Below are 22,298 nucleotides of genomic sequence, written 5' to 3' on the forward strand. Positions count from 1 at the left end.
AATGTCAGAATCACAACTAGAATGGAGATTAACCAAATCATGGGCAACTTCACAGTCAGAAAAATCAGTCTAAAAACAAAACATCGGCTGTTAAACTAGAAGGAGACCATACAAAATTAGGACAAGTAGGTGACAAAGATGAGAGAGACATGGGACACCATTTGCTTACACGAAGGGTTTGGGGGTGGTCAGCAGGCTGAGGGCGGTTGGAGGCAGACTGTGACTTGCGACGGCTTGAGTGACCCATCGTGAAGGAGCGACACGAGAGGTTCCCAGTGAAAAGGCAAAGCAGCACCCGGTGAGACAATCACTACCTGATTGGAGGTGGAGGGATGTTTAGGAGCAGGTGGTGATGTCTTTGGCTTGAGGGATTGTCTGAGTCTGCTGGGTCCATGACTGGTCAATATGTTCTGTCATGTGTGGATCGGGATTTGGACCCATTCGCAGATATGACATGGAAGTTGAAGAGTACAAAGTCTTTATCAAGAAAAATACAAAGTAACAACAGAGATCAGGACGGGAAGAGAGTGCATCCTCACTCCAATAAGGTTTGACGTACTGACAATGTGTCAGTGTGTAACTCAAAGACTTAAACTGTAAGACTTACAGCCTATATGACATCATAAAGACAAAGCATAAAAGGAACATAGCAACTGCAGAGCAACTGATACATCACGTAAACAACCAGTTAAAACAACCAGATAGGTATTGGTGGCATGGACTTTTGTAATCCTAAGTGTAATAACAAATTTCTAAGACATTATTTACAGAATTGTAGTTTCCCAAACTCTGTAAAAAGTTATTACATCTTAAAAGATTTTAAAAAAGAAGAAATTAAGAAGATCAGATGTAATTACCTGTCTTTTCTGATCCCATTTAAAATGAAGGAAAAACCAATTCAAAATCATAAACAACATTTACCCAACGAATGAATATCTAAAATATAAATTCAAAATGGAACGTGGGAAATGTGTTTTCTGTGAAACTGAAAGTGAAAACCTGGAACATCTTTTCTTCTCTTGTGATATAATACAGAAATTTTGGAAGGATTTTCATGACTGGCTACAACTCAAGGGGATTCAATTAGCTATGTTAACAATGAAACCGATTCAATTTGGTATAACTATTAAGAACAATAAAATAGACTTTGGAATCAATAATTTACTAGTAATGTGTAAACATTTTATTCATAAATGTTGTTTTTTAAAAGACGAAACCTACCGTATTTTCCGGACAATAAGTCACACTTTTTTTTATAGTTTGGCCGGGGGTGCGACTTATGTACTCTGGAGCGACTTATGTGTGAAATTATTAAAACATTACTGTCATGGATTGTTAGTGCTGACTGAGTTTGCATGTTCTCCCCGTGCCTGCGTGGGTTTTCTCCGGGTCCTCCGGTTTCCTCCCACTTTCCCAAAACATGCATGGTAAGTTGATTGGACTCTCTAAATTGCCCCTTGGTGTGATTGTGAGTGCGGATGTTTGTCTCTGTGTGCCCTATGATTGGCTGGCAATCAATTCAGGGTGTCCCCCGCCTACTGCCCGAAGACAGCTGGGATAGGCTCCAGCACGCCCCGCGACCCTTGTGAGGATAAGCAGCATCAATAATGGATGGATGGACATCCCAAAAGCTATTAAAATGCATGAACAATTTAAACGGTTAAAGTCTGATGTTTTGTTAAACTAACAGGCCTTGCTAGTCGAGGAAGCCAGCTTATCCAAACAGTTAACAACATTCACAAACAAACTCCAATAACTCCAGGTGTGCAGCGAATTTGCCTCTTTGTATTGTGTGCACAACAGAAAACACTATCAATCTATGCATTACATACACATGTATTTTCATAGATATGAACAAGATGAGCCTATGCTAACGATTAGCGATAGCGATTAGTATGTTCAGTCAACAACGTACAATCATCCACAATTCATCTCGTATATAAATGTCACTACACACAATTGTCTAAGTTAGTTTTAGACGATGGTTGAAGAAGAATAAACCACAAACAGGCAGACATGCCAACGATTAGCAACCACGATTAGCATTAGCGATAGCGATTAGTATGTTCAGTCAACAACACAATACAATCAGCCACAATTCAGCTCCTATATAAATGTTGCATGGTCATTAGACACACAATTGTCTAAGTTACTTACAGATGATGGTTGAATAAGAACGAACCACAAACTGGCAGTTGCCTGCCTCTGGCTGGGGTATTGCATCATGCAGCCACACGCGTAAGGAGGAGCACACTCAGCAGAGGAGAAGAAGACATAATTATGATTGAATACATAAATACTTTTGGGGACTTGGAAACATTCTACATGGTCGGGGATGAATAAAAGACTTATTCAAGCGATCTGCAGTCGTTTTGGTGAGTTTAAAGTTATCTTACCATAACTTTATTGTATCCTACATGTAGCATCGTAGTTCGGTGGAAATTATATGTACTAAGCGCACAATTTCCTCTCAAAATGCGACTTATACTCCAGTGCGACTTATATATGTTTTTTAAATTCTTTATTATGGATTTTATGGCTGGTGGGACTTGTACTCCGGAGCGATTTATAGTCCGGAAAATACGGTATATCTCACTTGAATGACGAGATTAGTCTCTTTGTAAAATCTTTGAAGCTAATAGAACAGAAAAATGCCCGAGCTCTTGAAGCATTCTTGTCTGATTTTGATTTAAGGTAATATTTTGTTGTCACTGTTTAACAAACTTTTGTTTTCCCTTTTTTGATGACTTCTGACAATGCCCCTTGTTCTGTGTGGTTTTATTTCATTTAATTTAATTTTTTGTTTGTTTTGTTTTGTTTTTTAGTTTGTATTTTTGTATTTTACCTGTCATTTGATTGTAACACTGCGGTGCTTTATTTGTTTGTATTTGAGATTTGTTGAAACGTGATAATAAAAAAAAAAAAAAAAAAAAAAAACAACAACAAACGCGGATGATGCGTTTCTGGCGGCGCGTTTGTATTAGAGTCATGCTACGTTCACACCAAACGCGAATGATGCGTTTCTGGCGGTGCGTTTGTATTGGAGTCAATGTAGTTCGCGCGGGCTTGCGCGGTTGCGCGCCGGGCGGTGCGAATGATGCGTTTGGGGCGGTGGGACGCGGAGCGAAGCACCGAAAATCCGTCCATTCGCCCCATTCGTCACGTATTAATCAAGTCAACTTTATTCGCCACTCCGCCTCGCGGCAGCCAATCACCATCGGTCATACTGCAACAGCCAATCAGCATCGGGGATACTGTGGCAGTCAATCAGCATCGCATACTGCGGCAGCCAATCAGCATCGGGGATACTGCGGCAGCCAATCAGCATCGGGGATACTACGTCACACACAGCCAAACAGCGTCCTGTTCACTCGACGTTTTTTTTTTTTACAGTTCTTCAACAACCTAGACAGCAAAAAAAAAAACTTTACCAAGACAGCAATATTGTTAGCATTAGCATAGTCATTAGCATAGTGTGATGTTCTTCATCTAATCGTGATGTTGAAAAATTGCGTCGTAGTCTACTACGAAGCCCCTCCCCTTTCCGCTGTGAGCGAATGAGGGGCTGCAGCATTTCAGGTTTCAAATTTCCCGCGGTCAAACGCGAGAAAATCGGAACGTATGCATGTTTTTGGAATGTGGGAGGAAACCGGAGTACCCGGAGAAAACCCACGCAGGCACGGGGAGAACCCTGCTGATGATGTCACGCTATATATTTCTGTGAGAAATTTCGGGGAGAACATGCAAACTCCGCACAGGTAGGCCAGAGCTGCGATCGAACCCACAACCTCTGAACTGTGAGGCGGACTAACCAGTCGATCACCGTGCCGCCACCTTTTCCGGGAGTTGGCAACCCTAAATGCAATCTAAATACACATTACACGTCATTGTCTGAAAATTGTGTATGTACTTCACATGAAATAAATACAATTTGTGTGAACTGTCTGGAGTTAAGCTGTACGCTTCAAGTAAATATTTAGTTTTTTTCCAGGAAAGAAAACTGATATCACGGTCTTGTCGCGCCGGAAGTGACGTCACGTGAACATAAGGTTGGACATTTGAGGACGCAGCCGATTGATTTGTACACGAACTGCTGTGGTTAGGTAGAAGCATTGATGTTTGTGTTTTAATAATGCCTCGTTATTACGTTATTGGACCGACAATTCAGAATGTGCCAATTTGTTGCTAACTGCTATAGTTCTTGGCGTTCCACGGAGGCTACATGAGGAGGAGCCTTCGAAGGCTTCGAAGGACCCAGCCTGTGAATTTGGACACACCTAATGTCGAACGAGCCTCCACACAGAACGTCCATCACTACTTTAAAGGACTGCGACACCATTGTGTCCGGATAAACTCGACTCGGCGCCCGTTGATGCTTCTCGGCCAAGTTCGCCTAGCTTAGTTTAGCTCGCTAGCCGCTAACAAAGAGAAGCACACGACACATCGTCAAGCAGAGATTGAGTACGAATTTGTTGGGATTGTCGTCTGAGAATGTGTGCAATAACTACAACAAAGTACGAGGAGGAACTTTGTGGAGTAAAAGAGAACGAGCAACATCAACTGCTGGGCGAAGATTGCAAGCAGCCTCGTGTTGTGCTACACGCAGCAGGTTTGTACCTCTCATTTGCTTTGGAAAGAACGACTTTCTATCGATGAAAAAATGCATCGTGTGGTTGTATTTCAATGTAATCTTGCTTACTAGTAGCTGTAGGGGTGGGCTATATATATATATTATATATTTTCCTTCCAAAAAACTCGATAACGATAATTTGACTATATTCTACGAAAAATATTTTAAATTTGCACTTGCTTCACAGAACAATTGTTGATAGACATCGTTTGTGAACAACAGCTCTTGTTTGTAAGCAATCAATGCATATAGGGGTGCTTCTCGGATGTCTTGAGTTTTCTCAAAACTGTCTTTTTGGTGCTCTTCAGTCGAGGGATCAATGCAGGACTTCAAAAAATGGAAACTGAGGCACTCAAAAGTATTTTGGATTGAAAGGCCTTTATTTTAACATGGCTAGTTGGAGATGATGCCTACCCGTTTCAGCCTTGGTAGGCCTACTTCAGGGCAAGCTTGAGTGGACTAGCATGGTACTGCTTTTATACAAGTCGGTCACATGATCGATGTGGGCTGGACCCAAGCAGTCAGCTGGTGCAAAGCATCCAATCGGCAACATTCCAAAAGTAGCTACTAAAAATAAATCACAATTGAAAATTAATATATACAATTATTAACAATATCCTTTTTACAAAAAATACCTCAAAGGAAAGGAATAAAATCCAATTCGCCTTGATTACAATGGAATTAGATCGTTCATTTTTGGGGTTTTGTAATTAGTAAATCACTTCGATTTTGACTCTTAGCTCTCTGATAAGCTGTAGAAATTATTTCTTCTTTGTCTCCTCTTCTTTTAAATCTGTGTCCCATATCTTGAGTAAGATTGTCAAAATGGGTGTCATCACAAATCATCGTTGGAACTGACAATAAGGGATGTTTTTTAACAACCATGGGGGGTGGTAACTCTCCGCCTTCAAAATTGAATTGCGATCGGAAGGTTTCCTATAGATTGTAATATGGAGATCTTTATTGTGATCTTTGTAGATTTTTATTTCTAAAAAGGTAACTTGTGAGACAGAAAATTCTAGACAAAGATGAAGATTTGTATTTGTATTATTCAAATAGCAAAGAAATTGAATCAATTCTTCTTCCGACCCAGACCAAAGGAGCAATACATCATCTATATAGCGTCCCCACCATATTATTTTATCTCAAAACAAATTTGAATTGGAATAAACACTTTTTTCGTCCCAAAAACACAAATATAAATTGGCATAATTGGGTGCAAAGCACGCCTGCTGTACCCTTTTGTTTTTTGTACATTTGGTAGAGGAACAGAAAAACATCGTTATACAGTAAGTATTCCCACCTAAGGACCTCTGTCAAACGGAAATTCCCTCACTCGGAAAAACAATGTATGCATTACATTTTCTACTCCTATATTACATTAACGATCGATTCCTGACAACGGAAGTTCCGTTATCCAGAACCAATAGCGAAGCCTGCAGTGAGTGCAAACTCAAGCAGTCCAAGCTCTATACTACGGAAAATCTTGTACCGCTCCGCCATCGTCATCCATCCATTATCTGTACCGCTTATCCTCACAAGGGTCGCGGGGCGTGCTGGAGCCTATCCCAGCTGTCTTCGGGCAGTGGGCAGGGGACACCCTGAATTGGTTGCCAGCCAGTCGCAGGGCACACAGAGACAAACATCCGCACCCACAATCACACCTAGGGACAATTTAGAGAGTCCAATCAACTTACCATGCATGTTTTGGAATGTGGGAGGAAACCGGAGTACCCGGAGAAAAACCACGCAGGCACGGGGAGAACATGCAAACCCCACACAGGGAGGCCGGAGCCGGGATTAAACCCACGACCTCTGAACTGTGAGGCAGACTTGCTAACCAGTCGACCACCGTGCCGCCTCCGCCATCATCATATCAAACGGAAATTCCCTCACTCGGAAAAAAAATGTATGCATTAAATTTTCTTCCACTATATTACATTAACGATAGATTACTTCCAACGGAAGTTCCGGTACTGTATCCTGAACCCCCTGCACTAGTGTAAACTCAAGTAGCTCCTGCTCGTACTATGGAAAAAGTCTGACATTTAGTGACGTAACTACACTTAGGGACGATGTGAAAGCCGACACATTCAATACAAAATTCCACCTCCAAGTCAACACAGTAATGAATTATGGTCGCCACAACATTGAAATACACTGCAACATACTGTAAGGCACAAACCACACCCTTATGGTCCCACATTAATGGCCGCGAACGGCGGGGCCCAATGCTAGGCGGCTAATGTGGCTAACTAGCACACGAGCAGGCATTAAGATAAGATAAGATAAGAATGTCTTTATTGATCCCACAGTGGGGAAATTTTCATTGTTACAGCAGCAAAGATATAGGTCACACAGGGACGGCGGCATAATGTGGCCATTAATGTATAACATTGACGGCAAACATTTAGGATCAAACCTATGTAAATATACGCAGTAACATGTGTATATGCACATGTATATACACACCAACCTACATCTACATAAAAAGTATGAGGAACACTCATTTCGGCCTGTACATAGTACAGAGGAAAAAATGCTCTTAAGTAAGTGACAGTGCTGCAGTGCTGTAGTGAAATGTAAGGAACAGCATTGGATAAAAATAAAACTAGACTAACAGAAGTGGGGAATGTTGAGTATTGCACGGTATTACAGTAGTGGGAAATATTGGGTATTGCACGATATGAGCCCAGGTGCAGGACTGCACAATTGCACTAATGTCCGCCAGTTTGTAGAGACTACACAATGTTCTTGTTAAAGAGTCTGACAGCAGCAGGCAAAAAGGAACGACAAAATCTCTCCTTTGCACAACGAGGGTGTAACAGTCTGTCACTGAAGGAGCTGTGGAGTGCTGTTAGGGTGCCCTGGAGGGGGTGGTCCGGGTTGTCCAGCATTGATGACAGCTTGGCCACCATCCTCCTGTCCCCCACCGAGTCCACAGAGTCCAGGGAGCAGCCCAGGACAGAGCCGGCCCTCCTGACCAGTTTGTCCAGCTGACTCTTCCTATAGAGGGCGTCTGTGTTTTCGCACCAGTCCAGTTTATTGTTCAGATGAACACCCAGGTACTTGTAAGTTGAGACTCTCTCAACATCTGTTCCCCGGGTTAGGGTTAGTCCACCAGTCCACAAAACCCTGAGTAAGTTCTCTGTACTCCCAATCATCTCCGCCTGTGATGAGGCCGACAATCGCAGAGTCGTCAGAGAACTTCTGCAGGTGACAGGTCGGGGTGTTGTAGTTGAAGTCCGAGGTGTAGAGGGTGAACAGGAAGGGAGCCAAGACAGTTCCCTGTGGGGCCCCCGTGCTACAGAGGAGCACGTCAGACACACAGTCCTGTGTCCTCACATACTGTGGCCGGTTTGTGAGGTAGTCCTGGATCCATGTGGTGAGGTGGTGGGCCACCCCTGCCCGCTCCAGCTTGTCTCCCAGTAGGGTGGGCTGGATGGTGTTGAAAGCACTGGAGAAATCAAAGAACATGATCCTCACAGTGCTCCCCGCCTTATCCAGGTGGGAGAGTGAAGTGTGGAGGAGGTAGATGATGGCATTATCCACACTGATGCCAGGCTGATATGCGAACTGGAGTGGGTCCATTGAGGAGCTCACCAGGGGGCGCAGGTGGACAAGGACCAGTCTCTCCAGGGTCTTCATCAAGTGAGACGTCAGCGCCACTGGTCTGAAGCTGTTGAGCTCCTTCGGGTGGGGGGGTCTTTGGCACCGGGACCAGGCAGGATGTTTTCCATAGCTGGGGGACCCTGCCCAGCTTCAGGCTCAGGTTGAACATGTGCTGGACAATTCCACACAGCTGGTCTGCGCAGGATTTGAGGAGATATACGGAAATATACGAGTAAATGAAGACAGACTTACGTTTTTGTCATAAACTCAAGGCTTAAAGGTGCATCAATGAAATAAGAAACAACAAGGAATCATCAGACTAGGCTGATATCGAGCTGCACTGGAAGGCTGCACCTGACTCAAGCCCGGAAGCAGGAAAAACTGGAACAACACGAGATACAAAACACGTGAACGTGAACTGACGGTAACGAAATTAAAGAGAAGGCTGAGCCTTTTCTACAAGTACTGTACTGTATTTGTGTTACAGTATTTACAGTATTTTGTCAACAGTATTTGGACCATGTTTGTTATACTGTACGTACTGTATTTTGTTCATATACCTGTACTTTATAGTTTAGTTTTTCTTGAGTAAACATTTTGGGGAAAATGTTTTTGGGGCTTTATATTGCTTGTGTTATTACATATGTTTTTTGTTAACATACTTGCACGTTCATACAGGACATGTACCGTAGTCGTTTCCCACATAAAGAAATTCTGTTATAAGGAAAGATTGAACAATGCAAATATGAATCCTTACTAGAGAATGCTTACTGTATAGAGTCCACTTTGTTAGTTCCACTATGAATCCAGCAGGTGGCATTTGTTCAGAGGAACTCCTTTCCAAATAATGCGTAAGAGCTGTAAGTCCTTCTTCATGTGCAATATTAGTATACAGTGATCCATCGCTACTTCTCGCTTCAACTTTTGCGCCCTCAGTGCATTGCAGATGTTTCAGAAGCATTCACAACAAATTTAAAATGAAACAACACAGCCACTTCGGCAGCTATATTGCAGAAAGACGCATTGTTTCAAAGATATGAGTTGACTCGGAGGCTTTGTACATACCCGCAGGCACTCATAAAAGGTGCGTGACTGGTTCCCAGCGCGAGCTCGACCAACGAGGGCACAAGTGGATTTACTTTTTCCACACACTGTACTGTACGTGAACTGACTAGGTGCGCATCATTGCAGCCTCTCGCTTAGTCTTTCCACTATTCAAATGAGCCATGACAATTACTTCTATATCATTTCACATGTTATTGTAGCCAACATAAAGAAACATAAGATACATCCTAAAAGCTATTAAAATGCGTGAATAATTTAAACGGTTAAAGTCTAATGTTTTGTTTAACTAAATGTTGCAAGCTCATTACACACAATTGTCTAAGTTACTTACAGGAGATGGTTGAACAAGAATGAACCACAAACAGGCAGTTGCCTGTCTCTGGCTGGGGTATTGCATCATGCAGCCACAAACCTAAGGAGGAGCACACTCAGCACAAAGGAGACTAAGACATAATTACGACCAAATACATAAATACTTTTGGAGACTTGGAAAAATTCGACATGGCTGCGGATAAATAAAACACTTATTTAATCGATCTACAACTGTTTTGGTGAGTTTAAAGTTATCTTACCGTAACTTTCTTGTATGTTACATGTAGCATCGTAGCTCAGTGGAAATTATGTGCTATGCGCACAATTTTCCCCCAAAATGCGACCTATACTTCAGTGCGACTTATATGTTTTTTCTTCTTTATTATGCATTTTATGGCTAGTGCGACCTATAGTCCGGAAAATGCGATAATATTAATTAATTTATCGACTGTAACACTCGCTATGTAGTCTACAGACTTGAATGTCCTTGTGGCCACTTCTACATAGGTAGAACTAAACGCAAATTCAAATCCCGACTTGCGGAGCACAAACAAGCCATAAGGGCCGGTAACCCTCTATACCCTATGGCACTGCACTATAAACACTCAAATCATTGCAGTACAATTTTGAAAGCCTATGGTATTGAACATTTTCCCTAGCCCATAAGGGGAGGGGACGGATTAAAAAGATTGCTACAGAGGGAATCTTATTGGATTTATACATTAAGAGCCTCAGAGTTTCCTGGTCTCAATTATTAATTGTCAATTGTGATTTATTTTTAGTAGCTACTTTTGGAATGTTGCCGATTGGATGCTTTGCACCAGCTGACTGCTTGGGTCCAGCCCACATAGATCATGTGACCGACTTGTATAAAAGCAGTACCATGCTAGTCCACTCAAGCTTGCCCTGAAGAAGGCCTACCAAGGCTGAAACGGGTAGGCATTATCTCCAACTGGCCATGTTTTGGCCTTTTAATCCAAAATACTTTGAGTGCCTCAGTTTCCATTTTTTTTAAGCTCTTGTTTATATTGTAAATTGCTTAATACAGCTTCTTCAAAACATAACAATATTCTATGGCCGGGGTGCCCACACTTTTTCAGCCTGAGAGCTACTTATGATATGACCGAGTCAAAATGATCTACCGCCCACTAAAAATCCAAAACACATTATTTATAAATACTGCATATTGAGAATTATTTTTTATATGTACCGTATATGCTGGTGTACCTTGCATGACTGCATCAACCTATATATAGCACAATACAACCACAAAAATGTTTTGTAATTACCCTACTCTGATGACTTGCATGGAATGGAATCAGCCATGAATGCATAGTCCGGAGAGTAGCAGCTGATAGCCAGCCTCAAGCAGATTTGCAGTAACAACAATCCGCCCATTTGCTCCATTCGGCGCGTATAAAACAAGTCAACTTTTTTGCACTCTATGCTAATACTATCAATATTGCTGTCTTGGCAAAGTTCAAGAACTGTAAAAAAAAAAAAGCCGCCGAGTGAACAGGGTGCCGTGGGGTCCGATGAATATTGGCTTCCGCGAGGCGGAATGGCAAAAAAGTTGACTTGTTTTATATGTGACGAGCGAGCAAATGGGCCGATTTCCATTGCTTCGCTCTGCGTCGCACCGCTCAAAATGCATCATACGCAACCGCGTCCACCCGCGCAAACTACATTGACTCCAAATGAAACGCACCGCCAGAAACGATCCCAACGCAGTTGGCGTGAACGTAGCAATACAGTAGTGAGGACGGATGATAGGCTGGTGATCTACCCACAATGCCTTTGCGATCGACCGGTCGATCGCGATCGACGTAATGGGCACCCCTGTTCTATGACAATATTTAACAATGAACTAAAAATTATGTCTAGACTTACATTGATTTTTGGGAATATTTATGTCATTTAAATGTCTCCTATTATTCCATAATGATATGACATATATAATGACATTTTGAGCAGCAGTAAGTCCTGGAGTACCACTGCCAACTACTCGAGCAATCAGAATGAGAAAATGGTGTTAACTATAGCAATCACAATGTCTGCGGACCAGGCGCTGCTCGGGGTGCTGAGGACTAATCGGAGCCTCAGAGGACATCACGCATTTTTGGCTGCTGGTCCTTCCCTATGGAATGACCTCCCATTGGATGTTAGCCAAGCCCCCTCTGTCCACTTTTAAAAGACACATTTTTATTCTCTGGCTTTTGATCCAACCTGAGACCTGAAATTTCGTCTCTTTTCCGGTGTCTGTTGTATATAGTGTTTTAATTTATTGATTCCACTTGTTGTATTATGGCTGTTTTGTTGTTTGTATGGACCATATTTTCTAGACTATAAGTCGCTCCGGAGTACCAGCCATAAAATGCATAGAAAAGAATAAAAAAACAGTCGCACTGGAGTCACATTTTTGGAGGAAATTGTGCGCTTATTAGTACACATCATTTCCACCGAGCTACAATGGTAATATTTAGCTAACATTCACACATGTAGCAAACAAGAAAGCTACCGTAAGATAACTTTAAACTCACCAAAACGGTTGTAGATCGATTAAATAAGTCTTTTATTTATCCCCGACCATGTAGAATGTTTCCAAGTCTCCAAAAGTATTTATGTATTCGGTCGTAATTATGTCTTCGTCTCCGATACGCTCGGCTCCTTACATGTGTGGCTGCATGATGCAATACTCCAGCCAGAGGCAGGCAACTGCCTGTTTGTGCTTCATTTAGGGCTGACTGATAATTCGATGGCGCATGCTCGCGGGCCCGGCGGCCGTGCGCTACGCTCGCGGCCGGCGTCCGTGCGCTACGCTCGCGGCCGGCGTCCGTGCGCTACGCTCGCGGCCGGCGTCCGTGCGCTACGCTCGCGGCCGGCGTCCGTGCGCTACGCTCGCGGCCGGCGTCCGTGCGCTACGCTCGCGGCCGGCGTCCGTGCGCTACGCTCGCGTCCGTGCGCTACGCTCGCGGCCGGCGTCCGTGCGCTACGCTCGCGGCCGGCGTCCGTGCGCTACGCCCGCGTCCAGCGAGCGAGCGCCGTAACTTTGCTCAAATAATATATCTTTATATCGACAGGTTCATTTCACTCTTTCATAGTTACATTGACCTCTTATTAAAGGTTAAGTATTATGTTAATATAAAATAACCTAATTGTTTTTTTCTTCCTGTCATTATTTTCAATAGTTTAAAAAAAAAGAAAAAAAAAATTCAATATATATCGATATCGACCAATATGAAACACTTATATCGTGATATACTTTTCAGTCATATCGCCCAGCCTTAGGTTCATTCTTGTTCAACCATCGTCTGTAAGTAACTTAGACAATTGTGTGTAATGAGCATGCAACATTTATATAGGAGCTGAATTGCGGCTGATTGTACTGTGTTGTTGACTGAACATACTAGTCGCTATTGCTAATCGTGGTTGCTAATCGTTAGCATGTCTGCCTGTTTGTGGTTCATTCTTGTTAAACCATCGTCTGAAACTAACTTAGACAATTGTGTGTAACGAAATTTATTTAGAGGTGAATTGTGGATGATTGTACGTTGTTGACTGAACATACTAATCGCTATCGCTAATCGCGATCGCTAGTCGTTAGCATAAGCTCATCTTGTTCATATTTATGAAAATACATGTGTATGTAATGCATAGATTGATAGTATTTTCTGTTTCTTGTGAAGTCTCACAATATAAACAGGCAACTACGCTGCACACCTGGAGTCTGTGTAGTTTGTTTGTGAATGTTTAGCTGTTTGGATAAGCTAGCTTCCTCGACTAGCAAGGCCTTAACAGTCAAATTGTCTTTTTATCATCCATCCATCCATTATCTGTACCGCTTCTCCTCACAAGGGTCGCGGGGCGTGCTGGAGCCTATCCCAGCTGTCTTTGGGCAGTAGGCGGGGGACACCCTGAACTGGTTGCCAGCCAATCGCAGGGCACACAGAGACAAACATCCGCACTCACAATCACACCTAGGGGCAATTTAGAGTATCCAATCAACTTACCATGCATGTTTTTGGAATGTGGGAGGAAACCGGAGTGCCCGGAGAAAACCCACGCAGGCACGGGGAGAACATGCAAACTCCACACAGGGAGGCCGGAGCCGGGATCGAACCCACGACCTCTGAACTGTGAGGCGGACTTGCTAACCAGTCGACCACCGTGCCGCCGTCTTTTTATCATACTGTTTTAATTACTTATTTAACAAAACATTAGATTTTCACCGTTTAAATTATTCATGCTAAAGCGCCTGCAGAGGGAGGCAAAACATCATAAATACAAGTCAGCACTAACAAGCCATGACAGTAATAATGTGTTAATAATTTCACACATAAGTCGCTCCAGAGTATAAATCACACCCCCAGCCAAACTATGGGGGGGAAAACGCGACTGATAGTCCGGAAAATATGGTAGACTGTAAAGTGCTTTGTTACAGCTCCAGCTGTTGTGAAATGCGCTATACAAATAAAATTGTATTGTATTTGATATATGATTTGTGTGACAGAAGTGTCACCCAGCGAGAGAGAAAACAAGACGTCGTCATGACAACACCCATTCTCATACATTGGACACCGTATTCAGAATAAAGTTGAATAACAAAACTTCAATTTACCGAAAAGTGCATTGCATTATCCCACTCATTCATTGATGTGATATGTAGACTTGTGACTTTATTCATGTTTGGGTGTATCCTGGCGTCACACTAATAAGCCGCCATAGTTTGTGCAACATGCCTCGGGAATACAGGCTAGTTATGAATGATGCGGACTACAAGTGTGTAAACTGAATAATGTTAACCGAACATCCAGGATGTCACGTTTGACTTGCTCACTAAAGTACTGAGTGTGTGTGTGTGTGCGTGAGTGCATTTGTGTTTGGTGCTCACCTCAGCGACTGTTTTCTGAGTGTGTGTGTTTACTAAACTTTTGTTTCTCTCGTAATCCATATGGCCCACGGTGGAACAGAATTGCTCTTCACGGTGACCGTTTTGGCACATCTCATCAATGTTTGGAAGTGTTGCTCTGCAACGCTTGGATTTGAAAATTAATAATTCATAGTTTGCTAGTTGAGTCCGAACTTCATTTATTTATGTCGTGAATTAATACATAATTGTATGTAAATATAAGTAATGTATTACTTAGATGTAACAAAAAGGGAACCTGTTAATATGTTAATTATTGTTGATAATGTCATGTGTTCATGGCCGGAAGTTTTATTTCTTGTGTTGCTACTAGGGATAGGAATTTCGACTAATTTGCCCGCCGACTAGTCTCAAATTTTATTTGCGACTAGTCGACTAGTCTATAACGAAGAATACTTGAATTTTAATATATATTGAATTCAAAGTTTAAAATGCAAATGTTGTGTGTATTTAGGGGCTATTTTAGCCCAAACATTCAGGACAGTTTGTTAATTTAAATTCTATTGATGTAACAACAACTGACTGAATAAAGGTGAACAATTGAAAGAGAAATACATTTCTGATACATTTTCCAATACAATGCAATGCATGGCATTTATTATGAATAATGTAATGAGCAATGGTACCGACTCCCAGTCTAGCAGGTTCTCATTTGCTAGCACCATGTTAGGCTAGGTTCACACCGCAGGCAAATGCGACCCAGATCGGATTTTTTTGCCCATATGCGACCTGTATCAGATTTTTTATGACATTCTCCATCCATCCATCCATCCATCCATCCATTATCTCCCGCTTATCCGAAGTCGGGTCGCGGAGGCAGCAGCTTCAGCAGGGAAGCCCAGACTTCCCTCTCCCCAGCAACATCTTCCAGCTCTCCCGGAAGGATCCCAAGGCGTTCCCAGGCAAGCCGGGAGACATAGTCTCTCCAGCGTGTTCTGGGTCGTCCTCGGGGTCTCCTGCCGGTGGGACATGCCCGGAACACCTCACCAGGGAGGCGTCCAGGAGGCATCCTAATCAGATGCCCGAGCCACCTCAACTGGCTCCTCTCGACGCGGAGGAGCAGCGGCTCGACTCTGAGTCCCTCCCGGATGGCCGAACTTCTCACCCTATCTCTAAGGGAGAGCCCGGACACCCTGCGAAGGAAACCCATTTCGGCCGCTTGTATCCGAGATCTTGTTCTTTCGGTCATGACCCACAGCTCATGACCATAGGTGAGAGTAGGAACGTAGATCGACCGGTAAATTGAGAGCTTCGCCTTTCGGCTGAGCTCCTTCTTCACCAAGACAGACCGATACAGGGTCCGCATCACAGCAGACGCTGCACCGATCCGCCTGTCGATCTCCCGTTCCATCTTACCCTCACTCGTGAACAAGACCCCAAGTTACTTGAACTCCTCCACTTGGGGCAGAATCCCATCCCCGACCCGGAGAGGGTACGCCACCCTTTTCCGACTGAGGACCATGGTCTCAGATTTGGAGGTGCTGATTTTCATTCCGACCGTTTCACACTCGGCTGCGAACCGCTCCAGCGAGAGTTGGAGATCGCGGTTTGAAGAAGCCAACAGTACCACATCATCTGCAAAAAGCAGAGATGCAATAGTGAGGCCACCAAACCGGACCCCCTCGACACCTCGGCTGCGCCTAGAAATTCTGTCCATAAAAGTTATGAATAGAATTGGTGACAAAGGGCAGCCTTGGCGGAGTCCAACCCCCACAGGAAAGGAATCCGACTTACTGCTGGCAATGCGGACCAAACTCTGACATCGGTGGTACAGGGACCGGACAGCCCTTATCAGGGGGCTCGATACCCCGAAGCACCCCCCACAGAATTCCCCGAGGGACACGGTCGAACGCCTTCTCCAAGTCCACAAAACACATGTAGACTGGTGGGGCGAACTCCCATGCACCCTCGAGGACCCTGCTGCGGGTGTAGAGCTGGTCCACTGTTCCACGGCAGGGACGAAAACCACATTGCTCCTCCTGAATCCGGGATTCGACCTTCCGACGGACCCTCCTCTCCAGCACCCCTGAATAGACCTTGCCGGGGAGGCTGAGGAGTGTGATCCCTCTGTAATTGGAGCACACGCTCCGGTCCCCCTTCTTAAAAAGGGGGACCACCACCCCGGTCTGCCAATCCAGAGGCACTGTCCCCGATGTCCACGCAATGTTGTAGAGACGTGTCAACCATGACAGCCCCTCAACATCCAGAGCCTTTATGAACTCCGGGCGGATCTCATCCACCCCCGGGGCTTTGCCACCGAGGAGCTTTTTGACTACCTCGGTTACTTCAACCCCAGAGATAGGAGAGCCCACCTCAGAGTCTCCAGGCTCTGTTTCCTCAGTGGAAGGCGTGTCGGTGGAATTGAGGAGGTCTTCGAAGTACTCTCCCCACCGACCCACAACGTCCCGAGTTGAGGTCAGCAGCACCCCATCTCCACTATAAACAGTGTTAATGGTGCACTGCTTCCCTCTCCTGAGACGTCGGATGGCGGACCAGAATTTCCTCGAAGCCGTCCGGAAGTCATTTTCCATGGCCTCCCCAAACTCCTCCCACACCTGAGTTTTTGCCTCAGCAACTGCCAGAGTTGCATTCCGCTTGGCCAGCTGGTACCTGTCAGCTGCCTGCGGGACCCCGATAGGACTCCTTCTTCAGCTGGACAGCATCCCTTACCGCTGGTGTCCACCAGCGGGTTCGGGGATTGCCGCCACGATAGGCACCAACCACCTTGCGGCCACAGCTCCGATCGGCCGCCTCAACAATGGAGGCACGAAGCATGGTCCACTCGGACTCGATGTCTCCCGCCTCCCCCGGGACGTGGGAAATGTTCTGCCGGAGGTGGGAGTTGAAACTCCCTCTGACAGGGGATTCTGCCAGACGTTCCCAGCAAACCCTCACAATACGTTTGGGTCTGCCAGGTCGGACCGGCATCTTCCCCCACCATCGGAGCCAACTCACCACCAGGTGGTGATCAGTTGACAGCTCCGCCCCTCTCTTCACCCGAGTGTCCAAAACATGCGGCCGACTACAAAGTCGATCATCGAACTGCGGCATCCTGGTGCCAAGTGCACATATGGACACCCTTATGTTTGAACATGGTGTTCATTACGGACAATCCGTGATGGGCACAGAAGTCCAGGAACCGAACACCGCTCGGGTTCAGATCGGGGGGGCCGTTCCTCCCAATCACACCTCTCCAGGTCTCACTGTCATTGCCCACGTGAGCATTGAAGTCCCCCAGCAGAACGATGGAGTCCCCAGGTGGAGCGCCCTCCAGCACACCCTCCAAGGACTCCAAAAAGGGTGGGTACTCTGCACTGCTGTTTGGTGCATAAGCACAAACAACAATCAGGACCCGTCCCCCCACCCTCAGGCGGAGGGAGGCTACCCTCTCGTCCACTGGGGTAAACCCCAATGTACAGGCGCCAAGCCGGGGGGCAATAAGTATGCCCACACCTGCTCGGCGCCTCTCACCCTGGGCAACTCCAGAGTGGAAGAGTGTCCAACCCCTCTCGAGAGGACTGGTACCAGAACCCAAGCTGTGCGTAGAGGTGAGCCCGACTATATCTAGTCGGAACCTCTCAGCCTCACACACCAGCTCAGGCTCCTTCCCTGCCAGAGAGGTGACATTCCATGTCCCAAGAGCTAGTTTTTGTTGCCGGGGATCGGACCGCCAAGGTCCCTGTCTTCTGCCGCTGCCCAGCTCACACGGCACCCGACCCCTTTGGCCCCTCCCACCAGTGGTGAGCCCATGGGAAGGGGGACCCACGTGTCCTTTTCGGACTGAGCCCGGCCGGGCCCCATGGGCGCAGGCCCGGCCACCAGGCGCTCGCCATCGAGCCCCACCTCTAGGCCTGGCTCCAGAAGGTGGCCCCGGTGACCCACTTCTGGGCGAGGGAAAACGTGATCCATTAATTTTTTTCTTCATAAGGGGTCATTTTGAGCCGTGCTTAGTTTGGTCCCTCACCTAGGACCTGTGTGCCATGGGTGACCCTACCAGGGGCATAAAGCCCCAGACAACTTAGCTCCTAGGATCATTGGGGCGCGCAAACCCCTCCACCACGATAAGGTGACGGCTCACGGGGAAGAGAGCTACAATTGTTCATGGCAAATCAAATCAGTCCAGAAAATGGGTGCCAAAGAATAACTATTAGTGGGTGAGAGCTTTTTTTTTTTTTTTTTTTTTTTTGCATGTAACCTCCAAATGCTGCAAATTCAACAAAGGATTATTGGCAGTTGACGACCGGAGTTGGTGACCCTTGGCATGGACTATTTATAAAAATCTGAGAAAAACTCTAATTTGTGTAATAATTTGGAATGCAAATGTCTTGTTTTACCAGAGAGCAACAGAATTTTTAATTTCATATTACGTCGCAGGGTGTCATAGATCAATCCATGTGCAGGGTTGAGTAGCCAGCCATCTATTTTTTTTTCTTTTTCTGATGGTCCAGTTCAAGTAGGGATTGGACGCATCGCTCTGCGTGCGGCGGGCACAAGTCAATGTAGCACTGTAAAAACAATAATACACAACATCCAAATCACCGCCTGAGGTTTGACTTGACCAAACCAAATGCGTGTTGGTCTTTTTGTGTCCTGCAGACATCGGTGAAAAATATCTTCGTCTTGAGCAAAAGGAGCCAGACATCACTCACATCAAAAAGGAGGAGGAAGAGGCGGATATCAACAAGTCACCACTGCCCTTTGTGCCTTTAAAGAGTGAAGATGAAAACAAGGGTGAGGATGACAGAGGGGCGGAGCCTCCAAGCAGCAGCTCAAGTCAACATGTGACAACCGAAAGTGACTACTGGGGACCATCACAAGCACATTGTGATGACACATCATCACACTCTCCTTACACTGATGATGATGATCAACAAGCTAAAGGTGATAGCGCATGTCACGCTGACGACAAATCCTGGAAATGTTCTCAGTGTGGGAAAACGTTATGTTCAAAGTGGTCTTTAAAAGTACACACAAGAACACACAGTGGAGAAAAACCTTTTTCCTGCTCAGTTTGTGGCAAAAGCTTTTCTGTAAAGTCACATTTAACACAACACACAAGAACACACAGTGGAGAAAAACCTTTTTCCTGCTCAATTTGTGGCAAAAGCGTTTCGAATAAATCAGATTTAATAAAGCACACAAGAACACACAGTGGAGAAAAACCTTTTTCCTGCTCAGTTTGTGGCAAAAGCTTCTCTGTAAAGTCACATTTAACACGACACACAAGAACACACAGTGGAGAAAAACCTTTTTCCTGCTCAGTTTGTGGCAAAAGATTCTCTGTAAAGTCAAATTTAACTGAGCACACAAGAACACACAGTGGAGAAAAACCTTTTTCCTGCTTAGATTGTGGTAGAGGCTTCTCTTATAAATCTGATTTATTAAAGCACACAAGAACACACAGTGAAGAAAAGCCTTTTTCCTGCTCAGTTTGTGGCAAAAGCTTCTCTGTAAAGTCACATTTAACACAACACACAAGGACACACAGTGGAGAAAAACCTTTTCCCTGCTTAGATTGTGGTAGACGTTTCTCTCATAAATCAGATTTAATAAAGCACACAAGAACACACAGTGGAGAAAACCCTTTTTCCTGTTCAGTTTGTGGCAAAAGCTTCTCTGTAAAATCACATTTAACACGACATACAAGAACACACAGTGGAGAAAAAAGATTTTCCTGCTCAGTTTGTGGCAAAAGCTTCTTTGTAAAGCCACATTTAACACAACACACAAGAACGCACAGCGGAGAAAAACCTTTTTCCTGCTTAGATTGTGGCAGGAGTTTCTCTCAAAAATCGAACCTATTAAAGCACACAAGAACACACAATGGGAAGAAACCATTCAGTTGCAGTGTTTGTGCTAAAGGTTTCTCTACTAAACAGTGTGTTGAGAAACACAAGTGTGTTGGTGAGAATAGCAGCACTCCTTGAATTTCCCCCAAAATATAAATAAACGGAATCAACTGACTCCTTGTGTTAAGCGGTAAAAGTGTAAATGATAATGAATAAAATATGATATGTTGAATTTTGCAAAGATCTTAAAGCGGAAGTCAACCCAAACATATCACGGCTGACCTGTTCTCTGAATCTGAGCTGTGATTGGTCGTTGTGAGCAGTTGTGATGTCATTTTCAGTCAACATAAGACAAAATGGCCGCCCTCGGAGATGGCTAAAAATGAGTGCATGTTCTGCTTAATTTATATTCCACAAAATCAAAATTAATCAAAATGCAGTGTTTCAACTAGTAGGCCTACTGGGAACATATTCTTGAAAAAAATATGTTTGGGTTGACTTCTGCTTTAAGACACAAAGCCAGTTTTATCAGTTACAGAAGGACCACTGTCATTGTGATGTTTTTTTTTCAAGTGTTTACATTATCAGGCGTAAATGAAATAAGATGTCAATTGTCTTTGCCACATTTGTGAACGTTGTGCTTTTTAGTTGTGTTTTTAATTGTACGTAATGGAAAATGAGTGAGAAGAAACTGCTTATGCATCTTATCGCAGCCCTTTTCCACAGTCGTCAATAAAATCACTTGCTCAACTGGCCTTCATTACACTGTGTCAAAATATGAAAACAACAGAACTAAAAGGTGAACTATAAGAACACAAAAGAGACAAGTAAGTAGTCTCAGTATCTCTCAATGGTTTTTGAACGTCACGGCCGATCTGGCTGGCCTGTAAACCAGTTGGTGACCTGAATTAAAGAGCCCCTAACATGAGCTTTGCAGTGGCAAAAACAAACATCCCCTGGATGCCCAAATACTGTTATCAAAACACTTTTTCAAGAAATGCCACCTTTTTGTAGAATTACAGGCTCCAATAGGAAGGTCACTGACAGCCTAGGATGAAATGAGTGGATTTTGGTGGGCGTGGCCTGGGCATGCCTGTTCCACGAGCTTGTTTACACAGTATTTCACGTCGGCACTTACAGAAATATTGAAACATGCTTTTGTGCACTTCAGTAGATGATCACCAAATGCCACCTTTATGCACAAAATATCATTATAATAAGTATAATTACAGCATTCTCTGATAGTTATCAAATCTATTTCTAAATTAGGTGCCCAATCAAAAACATTTTTTTGTTCAGTTGTACTCCAGTCACACTTCAGTCTCCACACGTATCCTGGACAAGAATTGAAGGATATGGGTGAATATATTAACCAATAGGTTAGCTAGAGGTTAGTCAAGTGATTATTGTATTGCATATGGATAATCATGGTTTTATGTGAATCAGAATATTAGTGATACATGGACCAGATAATAATTGTCTTACACATTTTTGGTAATGGCATTACACATTTATGGTCATCATACACAATTAGCTACACTTCAGACCAGTGGCGCTGACGTCTCACCTGATGAAGACCCTGGAGAGACTGGTCCTTGTCCACCTGCGCCCCCTGGTGAGCTCCTCAATGGACCCACTCCAGTTCGCATACCAGCCTGGCATCAGTGTGGATGATGCCATCATCTACCTCCTCCACACTTCACTCTCCCACCTGGAGAAGGCGGGGAGCACTGTGAGGATCATGTTCTTTGATTTCTCCAGTGCTTTCAACACCATCCAGCCCACCCTACTGGGAGACAAGCTGGAGCGGGCGGGGGTGGCGCACCACCTCACCACATGGATCCAGGACTACCTCACAAACCGGCCACAGTATGTGAGGACACAGGACTGTGTGTCTGACGTGCTCCTCTGCAGCACGGGGGCCCCACAGGGAACTGTCTTGGCTCCCTTCCTGTTCACCCTC

General features: G+C 44.6%; 1 protein-coding gene across 1 annotated transcript; it reads left to right on the forward strand.

The window, feature by feature from the left end:
- The first annotated feature begins 4,002 nt into the window (after nt 1-4,002).
- On the forward strand, nt 4,003-21,090 carry LOC147132686 (uncharacterized). The gene is made up of 2 exons (XM_086013924.1): nt 4,003-4,609; nt 19,143-21,090. Exons 1-2 carry the CDS (start codon nt 4,492-4,494, stop codon nt 20,471-20,473), a joined length of 1,449 nt encoding a protein of 482 aa, XP_085870050.1. The 5' UTR covers nt 4,003-4,491; the 3' UTR covers nt 20,474-21,090.
- Nucleotides 21,091-22,298: the final 1,208 nt, after the last annotated feature.

This window comes from Filicampus tigris, chromosome 18 (assembly GCF_054856515.1).
Source record: "Filicampus tigris isolate MCC_2025a chromosome 18, RoL_Ftig_1.0, whole genome shotgun sequence".
Lineage (NCBI taxonomy): Eukaryota > Metazoa > Chordata > Actinopteri > Syngnathiformes > Syngnathidae > Filicampus > Filicampus tigris.

Excerpts from the sequence above, each read along its gene's own strand:
- LOC147132686 (XM_086013924.1), top strand. The coding sequence starts at position 4,492 with ATGTGTGCAATAACTACAACAAAGTACGAGGAGGAACTTTGTGGAGTA. Across the intron at positions 4,610-19,142 it reads TGTTGTGCTACACGCAGCAG|ACATCGGTGAAAAATATCTT; the intron begins GTTTGTACCTCT and ends TGTGTCCTGCAG.